We start from the raw sequence: 20,613 nt of genomic DNA on the forward strand, positions 1-20,613 counted from the left end.
TAACAACTGTTAGCTTGTTTACATTCATAATATCAGTGTCCCTGGTGCTAATTTTCCATTTTCAGCAGGTAGGCTGCAGCTTGGATTTTTTCTGTTGTTTCCTGGGGACTTTGAAAATGCAGATGCCACGATGCTGCGTGGTGCAAGCGACCAGTGGCAGGACTTATAACAGCGGTGTGCATCCATTGAGTCAGGCTACAGTAGCCCAGAAGGGACAAACTGAACCCTGGCTCGAGAAAGGGGCTTTCGTGTCTTTTGCAGATTTTGTGGTCACCACAGTCTGGCATGCTTGAAAAAGAAAGGTGAAGTTCATGTTCACTGGTAAATGCCACTAAATCCTACACACTGGTCCTTTAATCAACAGTTTGGGAAATGTGGCACATCAGGCAGTGGTGAATCTTGCCTAGTATGAGCAAAAATTGGGCAAATATCTAAAAACAAACAAAACAAAGTGTCAAACTGTCCTGATGTTATGTCTAGGTTTGGTGCCCTGGACCAAGATTATTTTCATTACTGATTCATCTGAATTTCTTTAGTCTATAAAGTGTGGAAAATGTCAAGAACCCATGGTGACATCTTCAAAATGTTTGTTTTTCCAGAACCCAAAGATATTGTGTTTACAGTTATATAAAACTGAGAAAAATAACACGCCCTCACACTTAGTAACCTAGAACTATTGTACAATAACCAACCATTAATCCATTATCAAAATTGCTGACAAACTGACTAATAACGACTACTAATTTCTGCAAACTCTTCTGGATGACACACATGTTGTAAAAGAACAGAAATATATTGCTTTTCTCAGTGGTTGGGCCCTAATTGCCGCACAAAAGAATAATGAAGTGTGTTGGCTTCCAAGAGAAACCTTTGGTCCCAGCCACTTCCCTTCACCTTCTCCAGAGTGGGCATTCCTATATAGATTAGCTGGAAATCTTTCCTGTTCTATCGAGGATAATCCCCCGAACAAGGCTGCCCGGCTCTCATATTAAGAATGATTTAGGCACAGTGAATTCCGGTCAGGTCAAGTCTCAAGGCTTTCATGTTATGATGTGGCTGTTCCAGTTGTTCTACGTACCTTGTGCAGAGAATAGGAGCAGACAGAAGAAAGGAGAGGAAAAGAGGGCGGCTTTCTTGCTGTTCAAACAGAGTTCAAAGTCATCATGTGGATTTGAAACATGAATTAAGGTCACTGATACACGACAGCTCAGAAAGAAAATGTGTGTGTGTGTGTGAGCTTGAGCAAGGGTGTCTGACTGGGAGTTAACTTTTTAAGACGTTTGAGGTCTTATGGATATTTCCACATCAGGTTTTCCTTCAGCCTTACACACACACACACACACACACACACACACACACACACACACACACACACACACACGCTACCCACCACATAGCAGAACATTCATCAGGAGTGTATTAGCATGAATGAGAATTACAAGGAAGCGCGGGTGCACATGGGCTTTTTTTTTTTCCTTGCGGGGTCACACAGAAGAGAGTGACTCACATGTATTTACTCCACTTAATGTGATTTAAAAGTGACTGAGAGGACAGTGCTGCCTTAAGATAACAGGAAGCTTTAATTATCTCCGTAGCAAAATTTGGAATAGAGGGTTAGTTAAGCTGCTCTGATGTGATTCTATTTTCATTTCTCAACTGAAACAAATGAACCCGGCTCATTTCTTTTGGGTCCTTTTTTTTTGGCTCTGATTCATGAATACGGGGAACAATTTGGCAAAAGAACCAATAAGCTCAGCTTTATTTAGTTCAGCTCATTTTAGTCAAATTCAATCGTGTATAAAAGAAATCTGGGGAGACCGCTGCAGGCAGCGAGCTGTCACACTCTTTCTACACTCTGAGAAATAAAGGCGCTAAATACTGCCAGAAAGGGTTCTTCAGCATGTACTTTTACGAGGTGGTGATGGTTCCACCTAGAACCCTCTCTGAGGTTCTATCCAGAACCTTTTCACCTCTCCCAGGGGGTTCCACTGAAGGTTTTATCTAGAACCCACTCAGGGCATTCTAATGAAAACCTTTTTATATTCCTAGGTTTTTATCTAGAACTCGCTCAGGGGGTTCAACTTACATCATGGTACAAAGAACCCTTGATTAAAGAGCTCCTCAAGAATTTCAACGATCCTCTTTGTTCCAAAAAGGGTTCTTTGTAAGGCTAGGGGTTCTTAAGGGAACCCTTAGTCTTACAAAGAACCCCTGACAAACCTTTTCTTCAGAAAAAGGGTTCTTCAGAATTAAACGGTTTTTGGGTAGAACCTCAGCGTTTTTTTGGGAGAACCCTTTTGGGACCTGTATTTCTAAGAGTGTACTCCACTGCAGATTTTGCAGGCAATGGCAAGCAAGAGAAAATGGCTCTCTAACAAGATTTATAATTTTACGCCGAGGGTTCAAGCTTTGGCTCATTCCCCCTGAGTGGGATTGGTCAGCATCTATAATTTTAATTCATTCATGGAAACACTGCACTGTGTTCCTCCGTATAGTGGCTGTGTGTCAGAGGAGATGTGGCTCCAATAGGAACATAATACCAGAATTAGCCGTGGAAAAGCCTCCTCTGATGGAGCACGGGGAGAAAAGGCTGGCTTATTTCAAGCTAAAGTGAAAAGGACAGTATGGGCAAGACAGGGGTTTTAGTGGTTTTACAGTTCAGTGGTGGTGTTTGAAAGCACAGGCTTTCAGCAACGTGGGTGGCACGGTTGTTCCTAGCATCTCCGCTATTGTATTGTCATTGGCTCTATGCACTTGTCAGCATCATTGCTCACTTTCTCAGGATAAATGTTGATTTTGCTTTATATAAGGAAAAGCCGAGGCAGCAGCACTTTGATTCGTGAAATTGCCATGGCCTCGGTGTGAGAGCTCGTGTCACTGCAGATGTCCAAATTCCTCTGACATGTTTATTGTTTTCTTTTATTTCGCCAAGGCCATTCTGCGCGGCTCCAGCGCCACTGTTCCTGTCGCTACTCCTCCATGCGAAATCCTGTGTGTCGTGTAAACACAGAACCAGAAAATAACAAGCACAAGAAAAAGGGAAAATTTCCACCCCAGCGTCGTCCTCCTTTTTTCTCCCGAGCCCCCTTCAGTGTACCCACCACTTGTTGTCCTTTATTTGCGGCCTAAGTGCTTTGGCATTAAATCTTATTATTTTTTGGTAAATAAACCAGTTTCTGGTAGGAATTACACACAACTTGGTGTGAGGTCCTTTTCAGAAAGGGGGCCTGGATCCTTTTATCTAAAATGTTTTCTATTTCTGCTTTTGTAAGACACTTTTGACTGCTTTGAAAGAGAGAAACAAGGTTTTTCTTGCGTTTCTGGGGGTGAGGTTGGGGATTTTTCTCAGCATTGTGGTGAGATTTATTCGAAGAGGCTGCATTTTTTCTTGATTTCCCTCTTTGTTCTCTGTAAGTAGTTCCAGGTCCCCCCTCACACACACACACACTCATCCGTGTGTGTGTGTGTGTGTGTAAGCGTGCACGGGCTCTGTGATTTTGCACATGGGTGTATGTGTGTGTGTGGAGCACATGTGTGAATGTGTGTGCGTGAGGGTGAGGCGGGGACTTGATGTGACACCTGCTGTTGGGATGAATAGGGTCAGTGGCAGGGCCCTTCAGCAGGCAGCAGCTGCTTGTTCTCACTGCAAGCCCGGCCGACTCTCTCAGCAGCTCCACCAAAAGCCTCCTCGGACTACAACCGGGGCCCTGACACAACACATTTACAGTGCCCCCTACCCACATCTCCAATCATTACAGTTATTATCCTCAAGTATTGCAATTCCCTCCCCTCCCAGGGTCACGATCCTAATCGTTGGGAAGGGAAACGTAAAATTGACCCGAGGAAAACATCAAAAACGAACTTCAATTTCCATTCTTGCACTCTCTGGACGCAGGAAGAGGTTTCCAGACAGCTGCTGACAGACAAAGATTCTTGGTATTTGGTTGGTCTGACCTGTCTACGCTCTCTTGCTGTGTGGTAGTCTGCCCTGCGTGTGACTTAGTGGGTCTGAAAACATTCCCTGTGGCATAACAGGGGAAGATAAACACAGAGGTATGAAAACATCAGTCTGTGTTTTAGCAGTGTTTTTGTTTTTTGATAGACTTTTAATTTGAAGTTCAGAAAATAGCATCATAATAACCCTTTACAGACTTACAAATGACAGTAAATATCCTTTAACAGCATTCTTCAGAGTTTATTGTGGAGGCAGCAGATATACTGTAGTAGCTTCCCTTATCTATCCACCAGAGGTCAGCCTTTTATTAACAAATTCTGATCAACTCTCACAAAACTGCTTTTTTCATGAGGAAAACTTGCACTAAATGGAATATTTAACAAATTACCAGTGATTCAAGAGCAATATTTGCACTTTTCGTTGGACAAAGTAGGTCCCACGTGCAATAACAGGGGTGTGACAGTGGTGATGCCAACGCTAAGGAAAACCCTCCTGTCATCACAGTCCATTTGGACTGCAAAGTATAGAGTGTGGTCCTGTTGCAGTGCATTTGTTAAATGAAGGGTTCCTTCAACAGACATCAAACAGGCAACTAATAGTGCCAGAGGTATTCCAGGTTTTTGCCTCGCTGGCTAGTGAAGAGAAATAACAGCCTTGAACAGAAAAAAAGGCAACAAGGTTTCCAGTTGTGGTGAAAATTATCATAACTTAACAAAATACTTGGCATTACAGCGTGTTCTGAGAGTGGTGAAAACTTTCTCACCCCTGTTAACCATTTTGTCAACCTGAACACCTCTTAAAGGGATAGTCTGGGTTATTTAATGTGGAGTTGTATGAGGTACTTATCATACCTTATCATATAGTCATATAGTCAGTCTACCGGCACAGAAGCTGAACAGTGTAGTTCTATGGACAGGGCCAGCAGCAAAATGTATTTTAGCCACCTAAAACAAGGCCCACCTAAAATAAGTTCAAGTTAGTTTAGGTCTTTGCTATATTTAGGATGTTTTCACTGCTTCACCTTGCCATCAGACACCTTTGTTCTATGGGGAAAATGCCATTAAAAAAAGCCAAATATTGTTCTCTCCAAACCAATCAAACTCCATAGACAAAATCAGTCATTTATTTTGCAGAACAGTGGGGTTTCTGGTCTACCGCTGCCTCGATCTTTTAGTTTGTTTCCAGTATTGTATGATTGCATGTGAATCCAAACTAACCTTCTGAACTGTGTCCTGTGAGATAAAATGACAGATTTTGCCTATGGAGTTTGGCTGGTTTAGGGAGAATTATTTTTTTCTTATACAGTGGCAGTTTGCTGCTGAAAAAGGCTTTCTGATGACAAGGTAAAGTGGTAAACATGCTCTAAATATAGAATAAATTGGGCCCTTTTGTGTAAAATGTGTGTTGCTGCTAACCCTGTCAACAGCATTACATTGCTTAGCTTTTGTACAGTGGCATTGCTGCACCTATTAAGTGGCTGGAAACGAATAACATCACGATCATAAAGGTAGACAGAAAATAAACTATTTAACCATATAACCTGCTTATCTGTTGTGCAACAAAATCTGAGCAAGTAAACATAATCAGGTGGGCAAAACGCTCCACTGCTGAAACGCCTCTGAAACACTGTTGGTGGGGCTTGCAGCTGTGCGAAGGACGGATCAGAACTGTGGCGCAGACGTGCCGTGCCTGGTTGAATTTACTGGTTACATTCTCCAATTGTAAAAATGTGTAATAAAAAAGAAAAATCAACTAAAATGTGCTTCATAGCCTACATCTACAGCTCGTGCCTTTTACTCTAAATTTTGCCAGTGGCTTCTCTTGAGTCTCCCTTGGCTGGCTATGGATGCCAAATCCAAAAAAAAAGAAAAGCATGAGAGGAAAATATAGAATTTAATAGTGGCATCTCCAGATAGTTTTTATTCTTTGTTGGTTAAACATGACTCTTTTGAGAACTATCCCTTTAAGTTACCATCTGGTGTTGCACGTCCCTTTTTTCTTTGAGCTGTCAAGTTTGTAAGATCTCTAAGACGAAGGTTGTATGGATTTGGTCCTTTTGGAGAGTTTATAGTTGAAGTACATGGCAGCCTTGGACTGCGGGGCTCTCCTGGGCCAGCAGGTGCGTCCGTTGCCGAAGTAGTCCTCCAAACACTGACAGGTGTAGGAACCATCTGTGTTGACACATTGAGCATGGCGGCTGCACTGGTGAGACCCAGTTAAACATTCGTCCTTATCTGCAGAGAGGAGGAGACGGAGATTTGAAATGTTTATATGTGATCTGTGCTTGTTGGATATTAAATCATTTCTTATCAGTGCAGCATTGTTTCATAGCTAAGTCATATTAGATGAGTACAGAGGGAGCAAAGGGTTTTGAGGACGATCTGTTTCAAACCTGCTCGAGAGATAATTTTGCAATGCTCATCACATGGATGAAAACAAAAACAGCTCGTGGGTGAGCCCACAGCTGAGTGGGTGAGCTATGAGTGCTCATCAAATAAACATGGTCTCTGGATCCTCTGCTGCCAAAGCACATCTTCACATGATCCCGCTCGCTGCCAATTAACACAGATGAGGAGAACATGTGGAGCTGTGCTGTGATCCATTTACTCATTTACAGGATTGGACATGGAACAGATCTGCATGTGGCTTAAAGAAATGTCATATATGGACGTCTCTGTGGCCTAGTGGTCTAAGAAGCAAAATATGTTGATTCTGGTGGGGGACTTCTGTTGCATGAAAACCTCATGCATGCCTTAAAGGGATAGTTTGGAGTTTCTGAAGAGTTTCTGGTTGAATGAAGTACTGGTATTTTAGCCACTTAAAAAAAAAGTCCACCTGAAAAAATCAATAGTGTATGTTATATGTCAAGTATTTTCACAGCCTCACCTTGCCATCAGTTAGTTAGTTCATGTTATTGTGTGACTTTGGTGAATCTGAAGTAACCGTTTAAAACACCAAAGTCACAAAAACAAACCAACCAACCAATCAACCAATCAAGGCAGCAGTAGACCAGCAGCTCCCGTGTTCTGCGAGGTAAAACTACTGATTTTACCAGTTGAGTTTGCTCGAGAACATTGGAGAGAGCATTATCTGACTTCTATTTCTGGCCAAAAAGGCTGTCTGACGGCATGGTAAAACTATGAGTTTATTCTAAATATACCACACTTAATATTGATTTTTTTTAGGGGGCTAAAATGTTTGTATATAACTGAATAGTATATCAATTGCAGACTTTGGCCACAAGGTGGCAGCACTGAACACCCACAAAGTACATCATTGTCTTTCTTCCTGTTTGAAACAACTTGAAGATTGCAGAGTTGCTGAGATCCCTCTGTATGCATTCGAGGTGAAACAGTTCCAATTCCTGGGTTAGATTAAAATTGTTTTGTTGTACGACTACTACAACTCTGCAATAAGAACATGCAGAGTACATGTAGAGGTCAAATAATTTTCTAGTATGTACGGCAACCTTAAGGCACTGCATTGTGTCTTGGAAGGGAACCTAGAGACCATCATGATTTGTCCACTAGAAGGGCACTTTAAAAGGCACTTCATGGTGTTTTGTCCACTAGAGGGCACCTTGGAGGGCACTCAGGGAGGTGATCATCCTGAATACCTTCTACTGTAATACACTGACTGTGGATAAGTACCCCACACAACCCCTCTTCAAATAATCCAAATAATCCCTGTAACATTCACATACATACATGCACATGCTCACATATGCTACCATTCTATGGGATTTCATGAGAAACATGTGACCATCTGCTTAACGGCAATGGGGAACTACTGGCCATCAAATGCACCAAAAATTACATTAAATCATTTTATTTGAATATAATAAAGACCACACCTCGACATTGCACTGAGCTCTGGAGTGTCCCCATCACAAAACCATCCTGGCACACACAGACAAAACCACCAAAAGTGTTCTTGCAGGTCTGTCGTGGTGGACACACGTCAAAATCGCGCTGACACTCATCAACATCTGCAACACAACAAAAACATGTGTCAACCACCAGCAACACATTTGGTTAATTTCATTGTACAAAGATCCAGATTTTTTTGGCCTTGTCCACACAACCCAGCCCACCCTCACCTTTTTAAAACAAACACACACACAAAGTAAACCGCTCAAGGACAAATTGCTTCAATGTTTCTTGTCTTTGCTCAAAACAATAATTACCTTCAAAAAGACACGACAGGCACAAATGAGTACCTTGACCTTGCAACCATGTCTTTGCACTGAAGCTTTGAAAGATGCACTGCTGTTCAAAACACAAGGAATGACCAAAACACACAAATCTTTAACATCAGGTGTGCAGAATGAAGTCCTTTATGGAGACTTCTGGAGTACATTTACTAATAATGATGCAGAAATAAATGGCCCAGTCAGATGTAACTACAGAATGAGTTATACGTACGTTTATCATAAACACACTTAGCTGCATTCGCCTTTTTGAAATATTTTATTTAAGCCTTAGTTTACCAGATTAGTCTCTTGAGATTGGTTGCACCAACAAGGACACGTTTTAAAAGCCAACTAACCCAATAACTTTAAATTATGTTGAATCAAACTTTTAAATTATCTTGAAGATGAAATTTAAGCCTCAATTAAGTTTTTACTCTAAACCTAGATTAAATGTAATTCTGTTGCACCAAAACTTTAAACTCTGTTGCACCAAAACTTTTATAGATAGATTGAGCAAAAATAATTAAGTTCCTTGAGGACAGACTTAACACAATTGAGTTTTATTATGCATCTCTTTTTTCTCACTTAGCACAGCTAACTATCATATCTGTGAAGGCCCCATTAATGCTGCAGATTTTGGAGCAACACATGCTGCCATCCAGATGCCTTTTTCAGAGACGTCTCTGCTTATTTCAGCAAGATGATGCCAAGACACTACTACAGCACTAGACTGGCCTTCCTGCAGTCCAGACCTGTTTATGAAGCACAAAATATGAAAACAGAGACCCTGAACTGTTGAGCACCTGGAGTTGTATATCACACAAAAATGGGAAGAATTTCACTTTCAAAACTCAATAATTAGTGTCCTCAGTTCTCAAACATTCACTGAGTGATGTCAAAAGAAAAGGTGATGTAACACAGTGGTAAAAATGCACCTATCCAAACTTTTTTGGAACGTATTTCAGGTTTCAAATCCAGAATAAGTGTATACTTACAAAAAACAATAGAATTAATCAGTTTGACCTTTAAATATTGTGGTTTTTGCAAATCAGTGCATTCTGTTTTACACAACATCCCATCTTTTTGGAATTGGGATTTGTAAAAACCCACAAAAAAACAACCTTCACTGCTCCATGTAGTACCTTACTTGTTCCAGACTTCTATGAACACAGTTGTGCATCTGTGACACAAAAGCTATGATGTCTCTGTTTTGGATGTTGGATCGTTCCCACCAAAGGTTCTCCCACAGTGTGGAAACGTCTTAACAGCCGTGAGAGAGGCTGTTGAAGGCTTGCTTCATTACAGGACAGGAGGTGTCTGATGCTGAGTTGTCGAGTAGGACTTCAGTCATAAAGAGGTCGGACTCTGAGGAGAGAGTCCAGGCTGTGTTTTTCTTCACACAAGGTAATTAAAGGCTTTTTACTGGTGGGTGGACAGACTCAGTGGAGAGGTGCCACTGGTAAGTTCACTGCAGGTAGTTAACATGATGTGCATGGGAAGCTGCGTGCATCACCTGCTCTACAAATAAAGCCAAATATAAAATATCTGCAAGGTATGAATTGTGTGGCAAAAACGCAATTTGAAACTCGGGTTTTAGAACACCCATGACGTTCTGTCTGTAAATTAGCGAGGAATGTTACTTAATGTTGGAACAAAGGAGCTTAACCTGCATTTTTTATATGTCAGAGAATATGTAGCTCTGGCACCATAGTTCCTTCCCCCTGAGAAGTCTCTGCTACGGTGGTGGCTGAGGAACTATTGAGGTTGGGTTCTTGGCACTTAATCATACTGACTGGTCAAGTACACCAGTTTTTTTTCATGGTATTTTACATTAGTCATTTAAAACACACAAAACAATTAAGGTCAGGCTTTGTTTATCCTGCACGAACTGATATTGGCCACTTGTAACCAACACAGTAAAAAAAAAAAAAAATATTGCAACCTTTTTAGCAAACACTCACTTATTTAAACATCCAGCAGATATGCAGCAACAACACTATCATTTGAAGTTTTGGTTCTGGCCACTTGTAGGTCTAATATCCACTCTATTTTAGCTCTGTTTTAGTCTTAGTCAACTCTTGAGAAAAATAGGTGACTATTTAGCTGCTAAATACTCCACTATGCACACAAGCTAGTTGCAAAATTTATCTGCCTGCTGTTTGGTTCTGGGTAGATAGCATACACAGGGTTTTTAGACCAAAACAATAAAGTTGCAGGCTGCAAAACCAAAACAATTAGCTGGAAGTTGCTAAATAAAAAAAAACTTGAACTAAGGAGTGATAATTCTCAGTGGGTTCCTATTTCCAAGCTCAAAATAGAGGTCTTCACAGGTTCACCTGAGCTTTAAGGCCCAAGACTCAATCGGATGCGGGTCAGTTGGATGCGGGTCAATCAGATGTGGGTCAATCAAATTACAATGGCTCTCAGGTCTGTTTTTTATAAGTGTAATACCCAAGTAAATCAAGAGTGCAGATGATACCATATTAACAATGCTAATGTTAGCAGCCATGGCAACAAATGTGTATCGTTAGTATGGCTGAAAAGGGAAACAGTCAAATTTATCTTCATGCAACATGCAACAAAACTGCAAGGCTGATTCTAAACAAGTCATGTTTGTCATCCATCATCGTGAAAGCAGGTGGACTTTTAGGCTGATATAGCAAGTGGTTTATCCAAGCTGTTTCAATCAGCACGAGAGGAACAACAGAAAACCTGGATGTATTTTACCAACTTTCTTGGCGACGACAACGGATTATATGCGTCACATCCAGGCACAGGGGAGAAGGCTACAATTAGGTAAGTTTGTTTTGACTTTTTATAAATCAACATTAACTTGTTAATAGCAATCAGCTGTGAAATCAGGTGCTGATCGTGTTTGTTTCTCCCAACTGGCTTCGTGTTGCCCGACACTCTCCGGGTCCCTTTCTCGGTAGTACATTCACGGGTCTTTTTGGGTACGTGCATGTATTTTTGGACCCATGAAGACCTCTACCTCAAAATGATGTAAACAGAAATATCCGTCCCAAATTATTAGTTAGGACAAAATAACAACCCCTCCCAAACATGAACATGATGTCAGACTGAATAATGAAGTGAACAGAAATGGCATATCATCCTGAGAAGAACCATGAAAAGCATATGATCCAAACAAGTGAGGCGTATTTCTGTGATAAGCTGAGGGGTGTTTCTGAAGAGGCATTACCTTCACAGGTCTTGTTGTCAGCGGCCAGGTGGAGGCCGGGGGGACACAGACAGCGCACCTCTCCCCCTCTCTCCATCTGGCAACCAAACTGGCAGTGCAGGGAGAAACATGCGGCCTCTCCTGGAAGACAGACAGGGAAACACTGGCTGAGGATCGGTCAGAGAAATGGACCACTGCTGGATCACCACTGAGAGAGAACGCGCACACACATACACACTGTCATACTACTACACACACACTCAGCGCACAACTAAAGAACAAATCGTGACCAAACACCACTTTAAAACAAAAATCCGTATCTTTCATAAAATCTGTCATTCATATTTTTTGCCCTCTAAGTATCCTATCACCACTTAAACTCTGTTATGATATCGCTTTCCATAATATAAACTGTGAATTTCTGCCATAAACATTTACGTTAGCCTAAAAAGGTGTGTAAACTGAGTACCAAGTCCTCAGATACTTTAACCTCCTATTATGGTATAAAGATGGCAGATGGCTTTTTGTGGAGAAGTGATCCAGCATCAGAAATATCATCTGTCAGTTTACAGACTTTTCTCATTTGGCTTTTAGATACGGGACTGTAAGTTTTAAATGTTCTGTTTAAACAGGAAATTACTCACTGGTGCAGGTGTATCCATCTGCACTGAGTGTGTATCCAGGCTCGCAGTAACATCGATAGCTACCGTGTGTGTTCATGCAGCGCTGGGAACACGGTCTCTCCAGGAAACCGCACTCATTCACATCTGGAGTCAATATGAAACATTATTCAGGCAGCAGATAGAAATCCTTGCGGTAAATGATGCAGGGGAACACAGGTAATGGTTAAGAAATTAGAAACATAAGACTGACAATGATTTTGAGCTTTATACTCCACCTTCATCACACTGAGGGCCTTTATACCCTGTGGAGCATAAACACTTGTCTGGTGCCACACATTTTCCATTTACACAGGACTTCTTGCACACCGCTGTGGAGGATGATAGACACAATATAAACCAAATCATGTTAACATCAGTAATTTCTGTGTGTTGGTACAAGAGCCATCATCACAGTAAAAGGATACTGCCTTGCCAAAATGTAAAAATTAAAGCAGTATAAATTATTTTCTGTCAACTTGAGGGTAAAAGAAAAAGCTGTTGCCAGTTTACACATCAAACAAATGTAGAGCAACATTAGTGTAACGTCTGTGCTTGGTTAGAGCCAAACCCGAAGAGCCAAGGTCACGTAGACAAGCAGCCACAGTATCCAGTCAGCAAAAGGGCCCACTAGTGAGCAGATATGCAGTTGTATTTAGGTATTAAAAAAATAAAAAAACATACATACAAGCAGCTTCTTATGACCAATATTTCCGTTTATTGTTAGGCAGTGACCTCTAGTGGGCATAGTAATTATTACCAGAGAATATAAACAATGAGAAAGTCCTCGTAGGGAAAAGGTCGGAATGCATGCATGTGTCAAACAACTCTCTGACTCTTATCCAGGATTTATTAAATTTTAAATAAAGTTGTAAAGTTTTAAATGACTAAAATTTTGTTACATGCATGACTTCTGTTATGTCTCTTCTGTCATGTGACATATGTAACTTACTTATTTTCACCAAACCATGATATTTTCCTCAACATAACCAAGTAGTTTAAACTGCTGCTGTTTCAAAACGTGTTTAACGTCACATGACTTACACCACATGAATTACGCTTCATACTTAAGGTCCAGTAGACAACACCTGTCGTGGATAATCTCCAGCTGTCGATTATGTTCTTGGAATCACTGGCAATTGAACTGTTCTGTCGTTTAGGTATGAGGACGTGTTGATCCAATTTGAACTGTCTTTTTTCACCACTGTTTTGGTCTAAACGGCTCTTTAGCTTCTAGTTGCTCCACCATGTTCACCAGCTTTTTTACCAGCTTGGTCTGTCCGTCATTTAGTGCAGGTAGTGTACAGTCAAATTAACAGAGCTCACTGAAAACAGTTGCCTGCTGCATGTTGAGGAAAACAGTGAGAGGGAACAATAACAGTAAAGTTGTGGGCTAGAAAACCATAACAGTGAGCTGAAAGATGCTTAAATAGGCGGTAGACCTATGGGGAACTGCAGATTTGGATTATGACTCTACAAGTTTGTTACTAGCAAAAAATCAACTCATTTTGCACTACATGTAGTCATTTGCATTGGAAGTATGGAAATATGGATACAAATCTTGCATAGATAGATCTACTTATGCAAATATACAAGACGTGGGACCACCACGTCACAATATTGGTCTTGTTGAGAAAATAATATCTTATGCACAGCAGGTATTTTAATCTTGTAGCTGCTTAATTTTTTTTTCAACCTATTTACACTGGTAACTGTAATCTCTGACAATACATTGTATTTGCAAGCTTATTACCTGTTCTCATCACAGATACAGAGTGTTGACTCATGTAGTTGAGTAAAAGAGTAAAAATAGCATAAAATGAAAATATAGAAATAAAGCACAAATACTTTAAAAGTGAAGTATCTGACTCAATGTATTTATTTACTTTATGCCACTAATAATTCTAATGTTGATATGTTAGTAAAGAAGAAACACACAAAGGAAAAAATGCAAAGAAAAGAACCAGAGCTGCAAGAAACAAACTTTTTCACACTTAATTCCTTGTATTTGTTGTTTTGTTGTTTTGTTGAGATGCAGAACTGACAACCAGTGAACTGTGGGTAATGTCTCATTGTACTTGTGCTGTCACTAAATTGCAGACTTACGCTGACAAATGCCGTTAACATTCCTCCATCCCGAACAACAGGAAGTAGTCTGACCGTAGCTGCAGAGTCCGGGCTGTGCTCGACCTCCAGTGTGCTTCAGCGCATCCTCCACTGACCTGCGAAGGCTGGGACAAAAGGTTATCAGACCATTAAGCATCATCAAGCCTTCAGGGCTTCAGTTTCAGCAGCAGAAGAACCAACATAGACTGATCCCTGAAAAAAGGTGAAAGCAACAGTCAAAGTTCAGTACTGGACAACAAACTCAATGATTGAGATAACAAATCATAAAATGAGAAAGTAGTCAGACCAATGTTCCAAAAATGGTAGTAACGTGGACTGTTTTTCTTTTCTTTTACAAAAGTAGACTAACTGTCAAATTACACACAAAGAAACAAAGTATCACAGATGAAACAGAAACAATAAGTCCCCAAAGGAAACATAACACAGTAATTAATCAAGTAAACATACACAAGTTCACCTCCTGTGTAGTAAACACTTACAGTTTACTCTCTAACGAGTAGTGAATTAATATTCCAAACACTTATTAATCACAGTTATTTTGTGTCATCATTTGAGTGGTTCTTACGATGCAATGCATTATGGGACTTGGAGCTGAAAGTGCATGCCATGAAGACTTTTTTGAGTGCTCTACACATTTCTTCACCATCAGCAGGGAAGAGGCACTCCAGAGAACATGGAGGAGAGTAAATGTAGATCATCCAGTAAGAACTATTTTATTAATATTTAATCGGATGTGATTTTAAACACATCATTTGAGTCCACAGAGCAGAGAGAGTAAAATACCAATAAAATACCAGTTAGCCTAACAGTAAATTGTCAGTTACTCAGTAAGGGTGGGAATCAACAGATATGTAATAAGATCTTATCTCAATACTGAAGACACGATACAATACTACTGTGATTTTAACCCATTTTGTGATAAGAGTATTGCAATAACATAAACTGTGATATATAGTTGTTGTTAACTTTTTTTTTTTTTTTTATCTGCAAATCAGGGCCCCAAAGGAAACTTTGTCAACTTCTGTCACCATTTAGTAGACTGAAAAAGCAAATGATTTTAATTTTCTAGTACCAAAAAGTCTAATTTGTATTTGCAATACTGATAATTAATATAATAAAGATCAGTACTTTATGTTTGTGTATTGATGCCATATAGCCACAGGAAAATATTACTGTATTGCTAACTGTATTACTCAGCCAGGTAGCTTCAAACGTAGCACGCAACAGCTATTTATAAATAAATAGCAGTAGTCGATACTTATGATCAATTGACACCTAATATATTCAAGTTTAGCTATACCAATTCAGATTTAAAACTTTTTGTGTGTGCACTACACAAAGGGCAAGTTTGGGGTGGTGGCTGCCTTGGCTCTTCGAAGGAAGTTCAATTACAGTAGAGAAGATAATAATAAAAGTACTTAACAACACAATTACATTTCAGTAGTTAACTACACAAAAATTACATGAATAAGTAGTTTAACTAATTGAATCACGAAGCAAATATTGTATAAATGTACTTGAACTACCAGCAAGCTACTGCTAATTTAATTACATGTAGTTCACAACTCCGTAACACTGTTCCTGACTATAAAAAAAAAAAGTTTAATACACATTAAAGATGATACATATTAATGGTAACTGAAAAGATTAAAGTGTAGGGACTTAAAGCAAAACAAAATAAAGAAATAAAGGTGCGAGAGGTGGGTTTTGATGCATTCAGGAATGTCATTAAAATACAATCTTAAATTCAGATAAATATCTCATGCATTTTATGGCTTACCGAATCTGTTATGCACACTAGGACCCATTTACTGCTGCTATATACTGTAACTACTTATGAAACACCTCCCTCATTCCCATGCATTCACCAGAAAAGTCCTTAAATTCTGCGCAGTAATAATTTCTCGCCCATTAAAATCTGCTGTCATAAACAAAAGAGCAATAAACTACAGGGTCTACAGAGCCATTGAACAAGCTTCACTCATAGCTGCTGTTAAATCTCTTCACACCCACACGGCAGTAAGAGGCTATTAAATGATTAGACACAGGCCAAGTAGGTTCATTTCACATGCTCACGCTGTACTGGAACAGTCCAAGTGAGAAAAATCCACATCCCTTCCCTTTTATGTTGACTGAACTGCACAGATTCTTGTCCTTAATGGTGAGCAGCGCTTCAGGGAAAATTATAGGTCACCTTGTGAATATCATTGTGATAAAATTCATATTTTTTAAACAGTAGAAAACAGATTCACTTCTACAAAACTTTCTTTTCAGAAACTCTTACCTGTCCTGATGATGAGCCGTGGAGAGCGTAATGAAATGCACCATCACCACAAAGATCTTTTGGCTCATTTCAATCATTTTTTTCCACCACAGTTTCTATTATAACCTTTTAAGTTCATATTAGCTGCCTCTATCCTTCCAGAGCTCCTCTCCGTCAGACGAGACGCTCGTTTCGAGATGTGTGTATGTGTGTTTAAAAGGCAATTGTGAAGGTGGTTTAGGTGTGTGTTGGCTTGACGAGTGGAGGAGTGGGGGTGTCACATGGTGTAATTGTAGGGTGCTGAGAGAAAGAGGTGTGACAGCTTACCTGTGGACAGACAAAGACAGGCAGGGAGAAAAACAAAAAGAGAATGACAGAAGAAGAATGGAAATGCTGGAATACAAAGAACTGAAAACAATATATTAGTTCTGCTATTAGCTGACAAAATCATTTGCACCCACTGTTCACTTACCCGTTTTGACCGCTTGACTGCATCAGTTGTCATCAGTCCGAGTTCTTTTAGGATTTTGCGTTTATGTCATCTTGACAGCTCATTCTTCACTCTGGAAAAAGAAGTTCGAAGTCTTCTTATGCACTTTTTCTTTTGTTGTTCTTCCCTTTTTCCATCAGAATGAAAAATAAGTGAAATGTGAGTTTGAAGTTTTGAAAATTTCACCTATTAGACTGGCACATATGGCAAAAAAAAAGTTATTAGCTTGAGGTTTGCTTCCTGGGTATGTGGTTCACTGAATATGTGCATTAGTGTTTTTCCTGCTGGCCCTAAAAGGAAAGTTTTACAAATATAAAACCTCAGTAGATCAAACATTTATAACAGAAACGACCATAACTGATCTTGCTTGCAGATTGAGGTGTCCTGTCTACAGTTTTCGAACAGTCATCTGTTTGGGCTACAGGGAATTTTTTTTTGCTGCAGTACCACAAGTGGCCACTGGGCAAAATTGTAAGCAAGGCTGAGCAGCGATATTGTGCCCAGGTCAACCTCACAGTGACAGCAAGACTAAAGCAGGTCACTGAAAAACCATTGCCTGTGACTTTTATACTTAAATTCTTTGTAAGGACTAAAGAACGCACATGTAACGGGTTCATTAGTATGCTTCAGAGGTGCTGGTGATCAGATATTTTTAAACTTTGGATAGTTCCAAGCTAGGTGGTTCCCCCTGCTTCCAGTCTTTATGCTAAGTTAGGCTAATGGTCCCCTGCTTCTAGCCTCAGATTCAGCAAACAGATATGAATGTGACATAAATCCTTTCTTCTTCTACTTAAAGGTGCTGGAAGCAGTGGTGGACAAAGTACTCAACCCCAGTACTTGACTCAAAGTATAGATAGTCCTGGTCAAATATTACTCAAGAACAAGTGAAAGTTGCTCAGTCAAAATTTTACTCGCGTTAAAGCACTAGAATAATTGCTTTTAAAAATACTTTGCTATATTGTTTTCACTGTGCATTTACAGAACCTTGTAACTCTCTGAAACCAAAATGATGCACTGAACTGCACTGATTTGGGAACGAGACTCAAAAATCGACTCTTACTCACCTGTGATTGGACAAAATCTCCCATCACGAGCTAGATTCTCTAACACCTGAAAACAGAGCCAAGTGGAAGAAGACTAATGTGTTTTCCTTCAGACAACTTGAACTACATTATGCTAAAGGTTATAATGGAACTTTTGCCCAGTGATGCCAAAAATAAACTGCCTACCTTCTTTTAATAAGTGTATTGTGGAATTGTTCCTTTAAACCAGCGGGATACAGTTAAAAACTCAAGAAAACTGAGTAATGCCAGGGTCAGACTACACTACAACAGTCCAATTATACAGGAACAACAATTGGAACAATTGTCACAATGGATGACAACCGACTCTACATCTGGGATGTCCCGCCACGTCATGGAAAAAAGTTTGTTAGATGTTTTTTTGCCTTCCAAACCAATTTCAACATCAAGAAACAACAATGTCTTGTCTTTGTACTGTATTGAATTGAATACAAGTCAAAAATGTTATGCAAATCATTGCTTTCTGTTTTTTTTGTTTCACACAACTTCCCGATGAATGGAATCGTATAATAAAAAGTTAAAAGATCAAATAAAATGTTCAATTATTATTCCTAAAAAGTGAAAGACAGACACAGACGAGGACTAAGTGTTTTCCAAAGGCTGGGAGCACGATCTCGGGGTCGGAAATAACTGCTGGCAGCCTCAGAGGTAGAGCCTTTGAAGCCTTAACTATTACCAGCACTGATCAGAGTGCAATCAGTTGTATTAAGCTCAGAGGCGGAGTCGATGTCTGGACGCCCGGTGGTCCGCTCACTATGCAAAGTCATACACACACACACACACACACACACACACACACACACACTGAACCACACTACATCTGTCTTATGAATGAACATCAGCTGTTAAAAAAGTCTTTTATAAGTTGATGTCATGTGTTAACCTCCTTATAGCTTCACTGAGGGCCCAGATCAAACTGATTATACCCATCCCCACCAAGGCCAACATTATTCTGCTTGTTTAGTCAGTTTACAGCAAACCAGACTTTTCTGTTCTCAATCGACACCTCAATTTGTCTGACCCCAAAACAACAAATGTCACATATTTGGCAGGTTCCTTCAATCCCACTCAGCTAATTATGAGATTACTGTGGGTAGGTGGCCCCGGGGTGCCACCACTGCAGAGGAGACCAAACTGCAAACCACTCAGTTTTTAGACTCAACCAGTCATACTGCAGAAAAACGTCAGTGTGCACTCTCAGAAATAAGGGTTCCAAAGGAGTTCTTCCTGAAGGGCTGAGGTTCTACACATAAACATTTGCTTATGAAGAACCTCTTTTTTGAAGAAAGGGGTTAGCAAGGGTTCTTTGTAAGATTAAAGGTTCCATCAAGAACGCTTTTTAAAAGAAAAAGTTGAGTGTTGTCTTTGTAGCCCCCGCATAGGTTCTAGATAAAACCCTTTGAATGTGAAAGGGTTCTCAGTTGAACCCCCTGTGTAGGTTGTAGATAAAACCTTTGAAATACACTTTGTAAAAGGCTCCTCAGTAGAACACCATGGGTGGGCTCTAGATAGAACCTTTGGAATTTACTTTGTAAAAGGCTCTTCAGTAGAGCCAACAGGGTGGCTTCCAGATAAATCCCTTAGAAAATAAAATTGTTTCAGTAGAACCACCTTGTTAAAAACATTGGAACATAAAAAGGGCTTTAGGTAGAACCCCCTATGTGGGTTCTAGAAAAAATCCTCACAATTTGAAAGGTTCTGGACCTCTCAAGTAGGGTTCTTGCTGGAACCATTGCACCATAGAAAGATTTTCTGTAGAATCTCTTATAGGGGGTTCTGAGTGAAACCTTTCACAGATGGTTCTATACACAACCCTTTATGTTGGCTTCTAGGTAGAACCCAAGTGAAACCTTTATAAAAGATTCTACTGGGAACCAAAAAGGGTTCTCCTATGGTCACAAACCAAAGAACCCTTTATGGTTCCAGTTAGAGGCTTTACTCTTAAGAGGGTGTGAGGTGCTGGATGGCAGAGATGAAGGTGCGGTTAGAAGACAAGTTACTGAAAATTGAAAATTGGTGTGTGTAAAAGTTTTGTCTCAGTTCATTCTGAGCCGTGTCTCTCTGCAGCCACCCTCCGTCACCCCCACCCCTGCATGTTGGATGGTTTGTGTCAAATGTGTCACCACCACACATCAGCAAGTGAGGTGGAAAGAAACCATAAAATGGCTGTGCACGGTCTGCCTTGAATTAGTGCCAAACCTCACTTCGTATCTGTCATAAACGATACAATTAAACTTAATCCTGCCTGCCAGAGAGGAAAGGAGCGAGGGGAAACGGAGGAAAAAAAAAAAAAAAAGAAAGTGGCCGTCAACAGTAAAACAGAATGATAAACGTTGTCGGTGCTGGCGCAGTGTGTGGCAAGTGCAGGAGTTGATCAGAGAGTTGCTCGCCTCCATCTGCCCGCATGGACTTGGTGGGAGCGGATCAAAATTTCAAGTGTGTCTGCACCAAATCTGCAGATCCTCCTCCTCCTCCTCCGTCTCTTTTGACCACATTAGAGGTGTAACACATTGGTGGTCTTTGATTCCTCGACTTGAAAAGGGATGCCCCACAAAGAGATCAGATGTCATTTGCTTAAAGCCTCTTTCCCCCCACCCCCACCTGCTCAAAAAATATAACATATCCGTCATAAATGATGAGGTTGGAGTGAATCCCCCCGATGTG

At 40.3% G+C, this 20,613-nt stretch overlaps 1 protein-coding gene across 1 annotated transcript; it reads right to left on the reverse strand.

The window, feature by feature from the left end:
• Positions 1 to 5,694: 5,694 nt before the first annotated feature.
• Positions 5,695 to 16,589, reverse strand: LOC146329800 (nephronectin). Its single transcript, XM_084712696.1, has 7 exons — positions 16,399 to 16,589; positions 14,094 to 14,218; positions 12,227 to 12,319; positions 11,973 to 12,095; positions 11,350 to 11,469; positions 7,809 to 7,943; positions 5,695 to 6,189 (listed from the first exon to the last, which is right to left on the reverse strand). Exons 1-7 carry the CDS (start codon positions 16,473 to 16,475, stop codon positions 5,981 to 5,983), a joined length of 882 nt encoding a protein of 293 aa, XP_084568822.1. The 5' UTR covers positions 16,476 to 16,589; the 3' UTR covers positions 5,695 to 5,980.
• Positions 16,590 to 20,613: the final 4,024 nt, after the last annotated feature.

This window comes from Lutjanus erythropterus, chromosome 3, assembly GCF_056507025.1.
Source record: "Lutjanus erythropterus isolate fLutEry1 chromosome 3, fLutEry1.hap2, whole genome shotgun sequence".
Taxonomy (NCBI): Eukaryota; Metazoa; Chordata; class Actinopteri; order Lutjaniformes; family Lutjanidae; genus Lutjanus; species Lutjanus erythropterus.

Bases quoted from the DNA above. Each gene is read 5' to 3' on its own strand.
- LOC146329800 (XM_084712696.1), bottom strand. From the start codon at position 16,475: ATGATTGAAATGAGCCAAAAGATCTTTGTGGTGATGGTGCATTTCATT. The intron at 12,320-14,093 runs GTAAGTCTGCAA...CATCCTCCACAG, and splicing joins TGTTAACGGCATTTGTCAGC to CGGTGTGCAAGAAGTCCTGT. The intron at 6,190-7,808 runs GTGTGGTCTTTA...TCCTCTCTGCAG, and splicing joins GAGCTCAGTGCAATGTCGAG to ATAAGGACGAATGTTTAACT.